The sequence below is a fragment of the Halichoeres trimaculatus genome, unplaced genomic scaffold, assembly GCF_033239565.1.
Source record: "Halichoeres trimaculatus isolate MK-OKI-2021-1 unplaced genomic scaffold, fHalTri1.1 fHalTri1_scaffold_7, whole genome shotgun sequence".
NCBI lineage: Eukaryota > Metazoa > Chordata > Actinopteri > Labriformes > Labridae > Halichoeres > Halichoeres trimaculatus.
Genome location: NW_027437185.1, coordinates 4574043 through 4588322, shown reverse-complemented (window position 1 = coordinate 4588322; position 14280 = coordinate 4574043). Strand labels below are relative to the sequence as shown.

Below are 14280 nucleotides of genomic sequence, written 5' to 3'. Positions count from 1 at the left end.
GATATAAGTTTGTCCAACATATTAAAGGCTGATGCTGGAAGTCCAACTGGTAAAGACTGAAACAGAAACAAAATTCTTGGTAATAGATTCATTTTAACAGCCTCTACTCTGCCCAGGAAAGATAGTGGCAGTGCATCCCATCTTGTCAGTTCATCCCTAAATGTCTCAATTACTTTTTATAGTTTGCCTTATATAGTGGTGTGACCTGGGGAGTGAGTGTAATCCCTAAATATTTGAAACCCTGTTTAGATATGCAAAAGGACACTATATCATCAAGTTGACTAGGCCATTCCCCGGACGTCATCATCGCCTCTGATTTACTAGGGTTGACTTTATACTCAGATACTAGACCATAGTCCTCGAGATTTTGTAGAAGGGCCGGAATTGAATGGATGGGGTTCTCAATAAATAATAGTATGTCGTCTGCATATAATGCTATTTTATGTTGATGTCCACCCTCACCTCTAATTCCTTGTATACTGGGTTTGCCTCGGATTAATTCTGCAAGGGTTCAATACTAAGCGCTATCAATGCTGGCAACAGTGCGTCCCCTTGCCTCGTCCCCCATCCCACAGACAAAAAATCAGAACATTGGCCATTAACTCTGACTCTTGACTGCGGGTTCATATAAAACACTCCAATCCATCTCAAAAAAAAATTTCTTGAAGCCCATATGGGCCAATGTTTGCTCCAAAAATGTCCAGTCCAGCCTGTCAAATGCTTTCTCAGCATCTAGACAGAGAAACATTGATGGAGTCTTTCTTATCTCATATTTCAAGACTAGAGGTTGCTGCTTGGGTTTACAGTAAACCAATCCTGCTTCAGATTCTGCATCCAAAACAAACTTATGCCTTGGAAAGAGTTACATCTTTACGACAGTGGGTGATGGTCTTCATAGGAAACAGTGTCGCAGAAGTCGCTTCAAATGGAGAGTGCTCAGCACTTTTAAATGTCACTGGGTTTTCATGGGAACACAAACACCAAGTCGTTGAAAAAGTAGATTGTCTCTGAGGTCAAATGGAAAAAAAAAACATGTACAGACCAACATTGCTACGTTTTCTTTTAATAGTCGTATAATTTATTTCATTTATTAATATATTTTATGCTGACAGATAAATCAGAGGTTAAAGAAGGAAAATGAAAATCCTTAAACACAAGAAGCTGTAAGGGATGAAGCATGGAGAAAACAGTGTTTCTGTGTCTGTAGCTAGCCTAATGAGGTGAGCCCGGCGGCTGTATATAGGATGGACAGCGTCACTTCATTCACTTCTTGGAGCCAAGGCATGCACACAAGTGACCTGGCTCAATGATTCACGGTACTACACCTGCAACAATAACCAAAACACGCAATAAACTTACAGATAGTGACGTCATTCCCTTCTGTGTGCCAATTCCACAGCAGAACAGACTCTTGTGTGGGTTTGAAGCAGACACACACACAGAGTTGGGTAGGTTCGATGACTCTTGTGTTAGTGTTTGTTTCCTATCACTGTTCCTCCTCTTCTCTGATAATCTAGAGCACACAGCACTGCAGGAGCCCTATAGGTCAACACAGGTGTCAATCATAGTGTGACATCAGCCTTAGTTTGACAGTTATTAATTCAAACTAAACTCAACAGTAAAATAAACACTTTAATCAGCATAACTCTGATGATGACTTAAAATGTTGATTTGACCTGTATTTAGACTCTGAACTTAGCTCTCAGAGGAAGGATTGATGACCTATACTGAAACCAGTCAGCCTGTGGATGGGCCTGTTCAAGTCAGGGTTCAGGTAATTCACCTGTTAGCATGGGGAGGTCATCTGTTAGCATGATGAAGTAACCTGTTAGCATGGTGAAGTTAGGGTTCAGGTAATTCACCTGCTAGCATGGGGAAGTCACCTGTTAGCATGGTGAAGTAAGGGTCTAGGAAATTCACCTGTTAGCATGATGATGTCACCTGTTAGCATGATGAAGTCACCTAGTAGCATGGGGAAGTCACCTAAGCATAGTGTAGTAAGGGTTCAGGTAATTCACCTGTTAGCATGATGAAGTCACCGGTTAGCATGGTGAATTTACCTGTTCACATGGTGAAGTCACCTGTTAGCATGATGAAGTCACCTGTTAGCATGATGAATTTACCTGTTCACATGGTGAAGTCACCTGTTAGCATGGTGGACTCACCTGTTAGCATGGTGAATTTACCTGTTCACATGGTGAAGTCACCTGTTAGCATGATGAAGTCACCTGTTCACATGGTGAAGTCACCTGTTCACATGGTGAAGTCACCTGTTTGCATGGTGAAGTCAGGGTTCAGGGGATTTACCTGCTTGCATAGGGAAGCCACCTTTTAGCATGATGAAATCACCTATTAGCATGGTGAAGTAAGGGTTCAGGTAATTCACCTATTAGCATGATGAAGTCACCTGTTAGCATTATGAAATCACCTGTTAGCATGGTGAGGTCAGGGTTCAGGTAATTCACCTGTTAGCATGGTGAAGTCAGGGTTTAGGACGACAAGAGCTAAACTAAAGGATGTTTTATTGCACTCAAATGTTTGCTCTACGTTCAGCAGATAAGTTTCATCCCTTCATGGTGATTGGCTGCTCAGGGCTTTTAACATGAACATATACAACAGCAGCCCTCACAGTCCCACACTGCGGTCACTCCTCCCTCGTTGAGGTAACAGAGAAGCGGTAAGCTAGCCATAATGCTAACGGTATGGTTGCTGAGTGAGTGTGTGTCGGGCATGTTGTAAAGGTGTTTTTCACACAGACAGCTCAGAGTCCATGAGTTCAGAGGAGACTGAAAGTAAAAAAGGTTCAGTTTTAGCAGACCTACAGTTTTCTCCTGCTAAGCTAGCTTTGATGCCTGTGAATGAGGACTGACCAGATCCAGGATCAACAGTTAGTGAGTGTCATCAGTGAGTGTTGGGCCCAGCTGCTCGCCACTGCTCACCACTGCCCTCTGCTGTCTCTTTTTGTAGCTTGGCCAGCGACACACGGGGCAGCAGTGTTGGCTTGATGCTAACCAGACCATGATGCATTGCTGGTGGAAGGCGTGGCCACATGGCAGACCCATGAGCAGCTCCTCACTCATAAAGTTTTCCAGACAGACCACGCACTCTGAGCAGTGCAGCATGCCACATGGCCAAACCGACCAATCACAGGGCTGATGCTCCAGTGGCCCGTCACACGGTAAGTCTTCAGGAGGACAGCGGGGCGCTGCAGGGTCAGTGTGTGGGCTGCTGTCCTGGGCTGATGATGACCAGCTGCTGAGTCCGTCATGTTCACTACTCTCTGAGTCTGAACGAGAACCATCTGTCTCTTTATCCACTTCTTCATCAGACCCTGCCCCCTCTGCTCTGCTCCGAGCCTGAAACCTCCATGTGGGCAGGGCTTTTATATAGTCTGTGTTTACTAAAGGGCGGAGCCAGAGGTCAGGGAAAGCCAGACGTTCCAGTAGGAAGTTTGGATCCTCGTCCCAGTCTGACTGGTCAGATGGGATCTGCTGCAGTGAGGTGATTGGGTGGAGCAGGTAAGAGGTGTACCAGTCCCACAGACTGGCCAGCCACTCCAGGTTGGTGGTGCTGTCCTCCTGACTCCTGACACCACAGCGGCGTTTCTTCTCAAAGTAGTCGACCAGGAGGCCGTGAGCCAGGTACGTGGACAGGAAGAGAGCAGGATGCGATGAGTAGAAGGTCCAGTCTGCTCTCACCAGACTGGCCAGTGTGGTGGTGTCAGCGTACCTGAGCAGCTTCAGACTGTAGCCGTACAGAGCGTCTAGGTACGGCAGCTGCAGGAGAGCCTGGGGGTGACCATTCAGGGAAAAGTATACGGCATTAAAGCAGTTAACCCAGTTTGTAGAGATCAGTTTGTGAGCAGAGTTCACCAATGACTTTGATAAATAAGAAAAAAAACAGAAGACAAAATGATTTCATACCAGGACAGGAAGCCAGGACACCAGAAGAATTGAGTTATATGTTCCCAGAGTCCGGATCAGAACCACAAACCGCTTCACCGTCGCACCCTGTCGGTAATCAAAAAACACTTTACTAATAAAAAACAAACAAATCCTTTTTCATCCTAATCTCTGGCTCTGAAGAAAACACAGGAAGTCACCTGAGTGATGAAAAGGTCCATCCAGGCCAGCAGGTTGATCAGTACCAGACTGAGGATGAACAGGTCGTTGACTTCTGGTTGGACGGATCGCAAGAAAGTGTCCATGGCAACCAGAGACATGAACTCCCCCTTACTGAGAGGGGATGGGAGTTAAAACTTGTGCATTTCTTTGCTGAAACGATTGATTATCATTTTCATGATCAGTGATTACCTGTTGCCGTAGCGGTAAATGCCTTCAGGCATCTTGAGTATGTAGGCGGGACTCTGTGTCACCCCAATCTCTGATAGGCTGCTGTGGTTGTCCCAGTGACGGATGTCGACAAAGATGAAGTCTATCCTGCCGGTGAACTTCACAGACAGTGAGGAGAAGAAGGCAGGGGGCTGTGACAGACGTGCAAACAAAAACATCTTCACCGGGTGAGCGGGGTCGGAGCGCCACTCCTCCTTCAGCTGCTCAGAGCAGCGAAGGGTTTTGATTCGCTGGGAAACGTGTGAGGTCATCCAGCGGAAAATGTGTTCTGTTTCGATGCGCCGGCCGTCATATTCTCGGAGCATGACTTTACCCTTTGATGCTGATGTCTGAGGAACCGCCATGATGAGGGTGGACCGCTGCCAGCCGCGCCTGATACATGACCTGAGGGGTGGAGCAAAGAGGAACCTGAACCAGGAGGGGGTCACACACACAGATATTTATTTGGAGCACCAATCATCTAAGAGTAAACAGCATGTGACTGCTTCAGCGTCTCTACACTGGACTACTGGACTACAGGGTCTAGGATCTACTGACTGACTGGACTCATCTGAATCTCCAGCATCAGCAGATCAGTGATGTTGTATGTATAACCAGAAAAAAGGATCTGCTGTCAGAAGCTGCATTTTCATTACAGTTTTTCGCACAATAAAAGCGATACTTCTGAAGTTTCGATAAACAACGATTTCTCCTTGCTGGTGTTTCCATTAACATCTTTTGTTGCGATTTTTACGTTTTGTGCAATTCTAGGTGTAACGGAAACACAGCTAGTGAAACAGGTTCTGGTTCTAGGAGTAAGGTGTGTCTCACCTGTGGTCATTGGAGCAGTTGAAGGTTCCAGTTCTGATCCCAAACTGGGACACCTTCTGCACCATCTTGCCCCAGTTAGACTGACTGAGCAGAGCATCCCGGTTCTGGGCAATGACCTGCAGGGACACACAGGAACCAGACTGGATCTCTGCTGAAAACAACTGACGGTGAAATAGAGCTGTATGTTTAGGACCCTGAATCTGGCCTCAGAAGTTTGGAAAGAGAACATAAAAAAGACCAGAGCAGGTACGCATGGTATTTACCGCACTCTAAGAGAAAATTCACCTTTCATCCCCCTTCGTGTCTCATTGAGATTGTATTTGTGCCACCAGAAACTGAATTAAAATATTGAATTTGAAAAGCATGATGTGTGAATTTAATGTTTTTTAAATTACATTTATTATTTTCATTGATTTTGAAATTGTATTTTACTTATGAAAATTCAACTCTTTTATACTTTCAATTCAAAAATGCAAATTTCAATTTTAATTCACAAAAGGCAGATTCAGTTTTACTATTCAGTTTCAATTCAGAGCGGCATGACCATTACGTCATCTTGTGCCCCTAAGGGAGACTAATTGAGCACAGATTCACAGACACTCTCTACACATCTGTGGACTCTCCTGTGGTGATGCGCTCCATTCACCTCAGAACTTGGAGTGACGTCTTTACCGAATCAGCGTTAAGTTGGAAAAAAATGTGCCGACATACCAGGGCTGTTGTGTTAGCCATTGTTAGCATGCCCTGTGTTTTAGTTCACAAATACCACACAAGGGATGTAAATAACACTGTGGAGGCATTTCTACAAATATAAGTTGGACAATACTATGTATATGGCTGATTTAGTGTTACAAACATTTGTCAGAAGTGCTTATGAACTTATTATTACAGGAGCTTAATAACTGTTTAGAATGGGAGGCAGCCATCTTTGATTGTCAACTCAGAGGTGGTGAGGATCCTCCGAGTTCCCAGTAGGAAATTCCGACCTCAGGTGTTCCAGTCATTTTGCTCAGACCATAGACTGTAAAAAAAATGGACGTGCTTGCTCGGCTTAAAGTGAGGTCTCCTCAAAAACTGCTCCCCCTGGTGGCTGGCTGCAGTATAGGTAAAAAAAAATCTGGCTCTCCTGCCAATCCAGATGGGCTGTGGTCAAACTTTAAAAAATTATTACACCTCTTAGAAATGTTTCTCACGTCCGATTGTTGTGGTGATTTGAAGATATCATTTGGCTGTCTTGTATTCAAGTCCTCTTTTTTCTGAAAAGTTTCATTTTCATTAGTTATACGAGGTTAAAAACAAGGCTTCAAGTAACGTTTAACGATGATTGACGGCGGCCGTTCTCGTGTATTTTTTCCGGGGATCGTAAAATATGTCGGGAGGTAGAGTCAGGAAGTGATTAGGCTCTCGAAAGAAAAAAAATTATTATTATTTTTGTCACCCAGCTCAACTCAGATTCTCCCAGAATCCCTCAAAGTCTCTACTGCGTAGAATCTGGCTCCAAACTGCCACAATGGTGGCGCCTGTGACGGCGGTGTTTTGGCTTCAAAACCATACAATGACAAATGGCGGCAGCCACGCTGTCCACTCTACACACAGTCTATGGCTCAGACTAACGGGGCGCATATGTAATTTCATTCATTTCTATACCGGCTATCCCTTCCGGGGTTGCGGGGCGGGTGCAAGAGCCTAAACAAATATAACCTCATATGTCTCTCACATGTAACTCTGGTGTTTGTCTGTTGTTCTTGTATGTCTCTCAAGTTACTCTCGAGGGTCCCTCTCGTGTTTCTCTAGTGTCCCTCTCACGTCTTTGTGCAGTAGCTTTCATGTCTGGTATCTCTCATGTCTCTTTTGTGTCTTTCTTGTGCCTCTCTGCTGTAACTCTCTTGTCTCTCGTGTCTCTAAAATGTCACTCTAGTGTCTCCCTGGTGTAACTAGCGTGTGTTTATATCTGTCATGTAACTCTCTTGTCCTTCTTGTATCTCTCTGGTAATGCTTTCACATGTCTCGTTGTCTTTCCAGTATCTTTCTTGTGTTTCTCTGCTGTAACTCTCTTGTCCCTTGTGTCTCCCTGTCTGAAAAGTTTTTTTTTTGCCAAGTCTTAAAAGGTGTTTCCCAAAATAAGCCCTGAGTCTTCACTGCCTGATATAGATGTTTGGAGAGCAGACACCTTTCATGTGTAAGTGATGTTGTTTTAAACATTCCAACAGGTGATCTTGTGAACCAGGTGTGATTTCACCTGAACAAGCCAGATGCCATCTTTAGTGTCCTCCACCAACTCGTAAAAGTGCATCTCTCCACTGAAGTTAGTGCTGCTCAGGTCCCCGGCCTCCGTCTGCTCCGTCTCCTTCTTTATGGCGGAGTACAGCTCACCATGAGTCAGCTCACCTGAGGGGGTGGGGCCAAAAAGACTGTCATGATGTAATGCTATCACATGATAACAACAAACAATAAAGTTACTATAAAGATCAAGTACAATATCTGAAATAGAGAACAACCCCTTTTCCTGAGATTTTGTGAAATTTCAGCTTTTGTTTTAAAAGCTCAAGAGAGGGAGAGGGGGGCTATTGGATGATCAGTGCAAAAAGGATTGTAGCTCCTAAACCTGCTCTGTTTGCTAAGCTGCAGTAGGTCCCTCTACCCAGTTTAAACTCCCTCATCCAAATCCAGAGTCATCACTTAACTTCTCTGTAAAGTTTGCCTGCATGTGTGAAGACCAAATTGTTGACCTTAAAGAGGGGGTATTGGGCTTTAGTAGGCTTTATTCTGTCCCTCTGGTTCCCCTGCTGTAGCTTCACATTATTTACGGCTAAAAAAAAAATCTATTTTTCCCTCTCTAGTGTTTTAGAAAACTCTTAGTTCAGCCTCTGTCTGAAACACTTGACTTTAGCTGCGGTCTCTTTAAGGCCTCTTTTTATGGACAGACCTTGGTGTTTGAGGCCTACCCTTATGTGCTAACCTCATCATTTAAACAAGTCTCATGAAGCTCTCCTGAAGATCTTGTGAAGATCTCTTGACTGACAGGTTCCCTGCAGAGCAGCCTGAGTATTAAGGCATCTGAGCTGGGAGTGACTTTTTCCCCAGCAGCTGAGCAAACTGTTTAGTTGCAGCAGTGTTTTTCAGCCACTCAGTAGTTCTTAGATGCTTTGATGTAATTTTGGTCTAATTTTTTCCCTTGTTTATCTCTGTGCTGGTTCATACTCTGACAGAGCAGCAACCGCCGATCTGAAAATATGAGACGATGTGGAAGTGCTAGAATCTGGTGTTTTCTCGAGTATCCGCTGGAGGCTGGCTCCAAAAGTACCAGAAGTCACACACACACACACACACACCTAGCCAAAAAGCTATTTTCACAGCAGAAATAAACATATTTACAGGTTTATGGTACAAAAAATATCTCCTGTCTGAGTCACTAATTTCATTATTGGCACACACTGTACAGGGGGTGATTTTTTTCTAACTCTGCAGTTTAGAGGCCGATTTGCTCCTGCGTCCATATATTGTTTAGTCTATGATACTTACTGATCCTTTCTTGTGTACTTTTCCTGGGTAGATAAGAAAGGATAGGGAGGGATAGGACAGGGAACATCAAAAAGTTAAGGAAAGGAGTCTATCAAGAGTTGAGACAAGATAACAGCGGAGTTTGGAGAACCAGAGTGCTCTTGTAGCAGGATGAGACAGACTGTGAGAACACCTGGCTTCACATCTCATTATCAGCCTGATGTAGATGTATAAAAAATCTCTTATTGCTTCCATTTATGCTGACAGAAATTAAGTTTGGGTGCAGTAACCTGGTCAAAATGAAACTGAGGACACACATACTGCCTGAATAATTAGTTATTGTTTATTCCACAGCTGGAATCTAAAAAGTGATTACGACCCATGTGTGAGGTAAAGATTTGTAAGGCTCTGTCTCTCAGCTCACCCTTTTCTCCTTCAGCATTTCTCAACGTGAAGATTAAATTGTGGGCAACAATTGATGTTTCCAGGCCTCAGATCACCTGACAGCAGGTGATCAGCTGTTTTCATGATGTATGGCTGAGTGTGTCCTACAGAAGCTGATAAAGGACAATCTAGTGTATTGGGAGAATCTAAAACTCTCCCCCATCCCATGGCAGTGGTTGTGAATGAGCAGATGAAGGGGTGGACTGATTGTGGGTCAGGCTGCAGGTCTAGTTTTACAGGTTTGGACAGAACACTCGTACCTGACTTCTCCACCAGCTCACTCACATCCCTCTTCTCAGCGAGACCTGAGTATCCGAGTCCCCGAGTCTCCAGGATGGTCTTCAGCTTCTTGTAGCTCAGAGAGACCGGGTCCACCAGCTGTGTGGAAAACATCCCAGTTTCGTACCAGACCACGGCCTCAAAGATCCTTGCCAGCAGGAAGAGAAGCAGGAAGTAAAGCAGGAGGAAGAAGAGGCGGAGCCACATCCTGAAGCTTGACTGGTCACCCTCAGAGACACCCAGACGCTCTCAGAGAACCCACGAGACCCCCAGACACTCCCAGAGACCTGCAGAGAAAAAGAACCAGTCACAGAGCTGCTCAGAGTCTGTTGGTGACCACAGTGGATATGTGGATTGGCTTCAGGGACCAGAACCACATCCTGGATTAACTCCTCTGTGTGTGTGTGTGTGTGTGTGTGTGTGTGTGTGTGTGTGTGTGTGTGTGTGTGTGTGTGTGTGTGTGTGTGTGTGTGTCCGTCTACCTTCAGGCTAACATCTCAGCGCACACAAACTCTTGTGCAGCTGTTAGCGTAGCTTAGCTCGGCTGGCTCTCGAACCCGTTTTCCCGTAGTCCGTTATCGTCCCTGAACGCAGCATTTCATGTCTGTTGCTAACGGTGACAGCTAGCTCGTTAGCCTGACAGGTAGGCCTTGGTGATGTCACAGTCCAAACGAACAGGTAACGGCTCTGGAAACGTATCTCGGGTGTCCGCTGCACGCGCTGCAGGTTCCCGCTGAGAGTCCGCTGCGCGTGCTGCTGTGAGCTCCAGGTGTTCACATTAAAAACAACAACAGTGACGGGGGTCTGGGTCCGCTCCGATCAGCTGTACACCGTGGAGCTGACGTCACGTCCGGCTCCACCTCGTATATGTAAACAAGCTACAAAATAAAAGCCGCAAATTTACATAACACTGAAGTCGAGATGAGATTTATTTAGAAGATAAAGTCTTTGACTCTTTGGAGTTACCTGGATTTCTGCATAAACTGGTCATAGAATATTTTCTGATCTTCATCTGAATCACAACCGACAAAAACAGCCTGCAAACTACACAAACGGCGATAGGTTTCATGATTTTATTGAACACACCGTGGAAACTTTCTCATGGCAGCCTGTAAGAAGGAAGTAAATACTTGGATTTTATAACTAATTGACACTCCTTCGGTAGCATCTGTCTGGTGCAATGGCTCTCTTGATGTCATGCCACAGCATCTCAATAAGGTTGAGGTCAGGACTCTGACTGGTTCACTTTTCTTCTGTTGAAGAGTGATTCTATAAGAGTACATTTCAAGTCCATGGGGTATACGTATTAATTTTACCAAATATTGATTTCAAGCAATGACCAATTTTACAGTGGGTAATTTAGGTGATATTTCACATTTATTAAATAGCCTACAGAAAGTAAACAGGTTCCATAATTTCTTTGTTTGTTTAACAAAACATGCAAATCATGCTTTGGAATTTGCAGGTTTGCTGTCTGGTTTCTCAAATGTCAAGTTTGCTCTTCAAAATTAACATAAGAATACATGTTTGGGTTTTTGTTTTCAGTAGAGGTCGACCGATAGGGGTTTTTTGGGGGCCGATGCCGATGCCGATGCTTTCCAAATTTGGGCAGCCGATGCCGATATGCATAGCCGATTTTTCCAATTTGATATTCAGGCCGATTGTTAAATAAATATATATTTATCACATTTTTGTGAAACCCAGCAATTTCTGAGCAACTAAAAGAAATCTATTACAACAAGTCGTGTCCAGTCCTCTGAACATTTATTCAGCTTTCAAAACAATGAAATACTTTGGCTAAGTAAACACACAATGTAACAAGCAGTAGTAAACATTCACACTCTTCTTAAAATGTCAAAAAAGAAATTTAAACTTATTAATATAATTTGAACAAAAGTATGTAATGTATCCAAGTGGTTCCACAAGTTTGAGGGGCTCATCTTTTTTGTGCCTGATCAAAAATTGCGTCATTTTATACAACGGATCAAAAATCTGCTTTTTAAAAGAAAATACGGCCGATGGCCGATAGACACAAATGTCCAAATATCAGCCCGATATATCGGCCGGCCGAAATATCAGTCTACCTCTAGTTTTCAGCATTAGCTGTTTTAAAAAGTATCTAAATAATTAATATAGATAAAATAATTTACTTTACGTCCGAGAAATCTGCGTCAACTATGTTACCCAATGGAAACCCTTTAAATCAGCAATGTTTGCCACAAAGTCAAATAACCTAAATCAACTGAGTTCACATCTGTTTTGGTGGGAACCTCAAAGAAAATGTTGCCTATTTTAAATCCTACTTATCAATATTTAATCTGAGTGATTGTCTGTACATGGGGCGCATTAATTTTCCATCAACTGTGTTATCAACAATTTCTGCTGTTCTTACTATAGATGTTATGGAGACCAAACTGTGAAGAAAGTTAGCAGAAATATGAGCTGATGGAGGTCAGGTGGTGGCATGTTCAAGGTCTGCAGTTAGCACAGGGAACAAAAAATGGAGGAAATGTTGACTGTGTTTGCATCACTAAATGTAGTGTTGTAGAGACAGGTTTCTCTCTTCTTGTGCTGTCAGCTGGGTTACTGGGATTTTTGTGCCATAATTATTTTAAATTTTGGCTAAACTGTGATATAAATGATGAAGGTCATTTCTAGGGAGCATAGTCTGACATAGAAACCCTAAATTCAGAATAAAGTGGATTTATGTTAAAAAAAAACAACACAGTTGACAAAATGATGAACCAATATTTTTATCAGAAATTCATTAGAGCTTTAGCTTGCCAACTAATAAATTTAGAATATTACAGGTAAATACTTTGCAAACAAACAGATTATGAAGAAAAAAAAATAAGAAGAAAAGCACATTTTTTCACAGTTTTGTAAGCCTGAAATAAAACCCTAATTACAGCTCACTCTAAAGCCAGTCTGTAGTTGATTCGATTCTGCGCTTTGAATGTTAGTTAGATTTCCTTTCTCCTGTTGAGCTTCAGCTGGCAGAGAGATGGCTTAAGGTTCTCTTGTAAAATGTCTTTATAAACTTGGGACTTCATTTTTCCTTTGATGATAGCAATCAGTTCCAGGCTCTGATTCAACAAACAGTACCAAACCATAATGTATCTCCTCCATACCTCACTGCTAGGATGAGGTTTTGATGTTGGTGTGCTGGGCCCAGGGGCATATTTAGTGGTTTGGGGGCCCAAGGCAAACCCAGTCAACAGGGCCCTCCATGTCCTTGTAACTCATCTTCCTCAGAGGTAGACTGGCCTTCCCTGGGTCCACTGTCTGTTTCCCAGAATCAAGGCATGAGACAGTGCTTATCTTGTACATGGTAACGTAACGCAACTAAATGCATTTCCTCAAGGTCTGTACTTTAGTTTGATTTTGAAAAAAGTGAATACATAATTTAGTTAACTTTGACCTGGATTTAAAATCTTTTATGGTCAATTGACAGCTTATTTGTCCCACAGTGGGGAATTTACAGAGTAACAGTAACAAACAAGAAAATATGAAGTGAAAAACATTATAATAGGTAAATATTGAAAAAAATAATTTAGTTAAGAAAAAATATGTAAATATCAAGCACAACATAAAACTGGAAAAAAATCTACTGAAAGAGGTGATATTTACAGTTACCATACTTTTTGGTACTATTATTTTAAAGTGAATGTATTTTTATTTGACCCCCTGTCCAGTGAGTTATGTATCCAAAAAAGAGATTTTGTACAATGATGTTTATCACCAACTCAAAATGTTTGATTTTGAGAAAATTATCCTGTTTCCTGGGCTAGATAAAGTCCTTAAAATCCTAAAAGTCTTATATGTTTATCTCAGATCTCAGAGCAACATTGTTTTAGATTTCGACTTGGTTGAAAATAAGAAAAAAAAGGGATTTATTTTTATTTTTTTACCACTTTCTTCCTGAATCAAATTTTCAGATGTGTTGTAACATGGAATAGCCCATTGAATAAGAAGGGAGGGGGAGTAACCAAAACCATCATTAAAGATTAAGCCTTTTGATGTATTTTAAAGCATGTGAAGTAAGGTTTAGAAAAAAGAAATGCTTTCAATTGAAGAGAACTTCATAAATCAGTTTTTAAGAGATGCTTTGGGGGCCCCTGGGAATCTTGGGGCCCCAGGCAACTGCCTGCATTTGCCTAATTGTGGCTACACCCCTGGCTGGGCCTTTTTCCTCCTTCCAAACAACTCCACTTTGGTTCCATCCGTCTTCAGAACATTTTTTCCAGTAGAGCTGGGGAACATCTAGAAGCTCTTCTACATGCAGCAGTGTTGTTTTTGACAGCGGTGACTTTCTTTGTGGTGTCCTCCCATGAACCCCAGTCTTGTTGAGTATTTTATGTATCATAGATTAATCTACAGAGATGTTAACAGCATGTCCCAGAGATTTGTGTGAGTCTTAAGGATTCTTCTTCACCTCACTGAGCATTCTGCGCTGTACTCTGTCATCTTTACAGGAGGTCCACTCTGAAGGAGAGCAGCAACGGTGCTGAAGTTTTTCCATTTATTTACAGTGACAGGCAGTTACTGTGGACTGGTGAATATCAAGGTCTTTAAAAATACCTTTGCAACCTGGTCCAGCTTCATACAAGTCAATCACTCTTAATCTGAGGTTTTCTGAGGGCTCCTTTGTGTGAGGCATGGTTCATACCAGGTGATTCTTCTTGAGAACAACAAACTTCAAACTGGTGTGTGGTTTTTACAGGGTAAGGCAGCTTCAACCACGTTGGCTGACTCCTGACTTCACTTGACTCTCAGAGAAGTCATTGGTCCTTTTCCAGCCTGCCCTGTGAATGTTTCCATGGTGTGTTTAATAAAATAATGAATGTGAAGATCAGAACACGTTTTATATCCAATTTGTACAGAAATCCAGGTA

The 14280-nt window shown here is 42.8% G+C and overlaps 1 protein-coding gene across 5 annotated transcripts; it reads right to left on the bottom strand.

Moving 5' to 3' along the window:
• Positions 1-1055: 1055 nt before the first annotated feature.
• Positions 1056-10233, bottom strand: rnf103 (ring finger protein 103). Of its 5 annotated transcripts, XR_012598407.1 has the most exons (10): positions 9869-10233; positions 9368-9673; positions 7402-7550; positions 5163-5278; positions 4314-4760; positions 4103-4235; positions 3924-4010; positions 2466-3788; positions 2408-2428; positions 1056-2207 (listed from the first exon to the last, which is right to left on the bottom strand). XR_012598407.1 is itself a non-coding variant. In XM_074674056.1 (8 exons), exons 2-8 carry the CDS (start codon positions 9591-9593, stop codon positions 2889-2891), a joined length of 2058 nt encoding a protein of 685 aa, XP_074530157.1. In that variant the 5' UTR covers positions 9594-9673; positions 9869-10233; the 3' UTR covers positions 1056-2888. The 5 variants fall into 5 exon arrangements, 2 of the variants coding, with proteins under 2 accessions (XP_074530157.1, XP_074530158.1); XR_012598405.1 differs by having other exon boundaries at positions 2408-3788; XR_012598406.1 differs by having other exon boundaries at positions 1056-2428.
• Positions 10234-14280: the final 4047 nt, after the last annotated feature.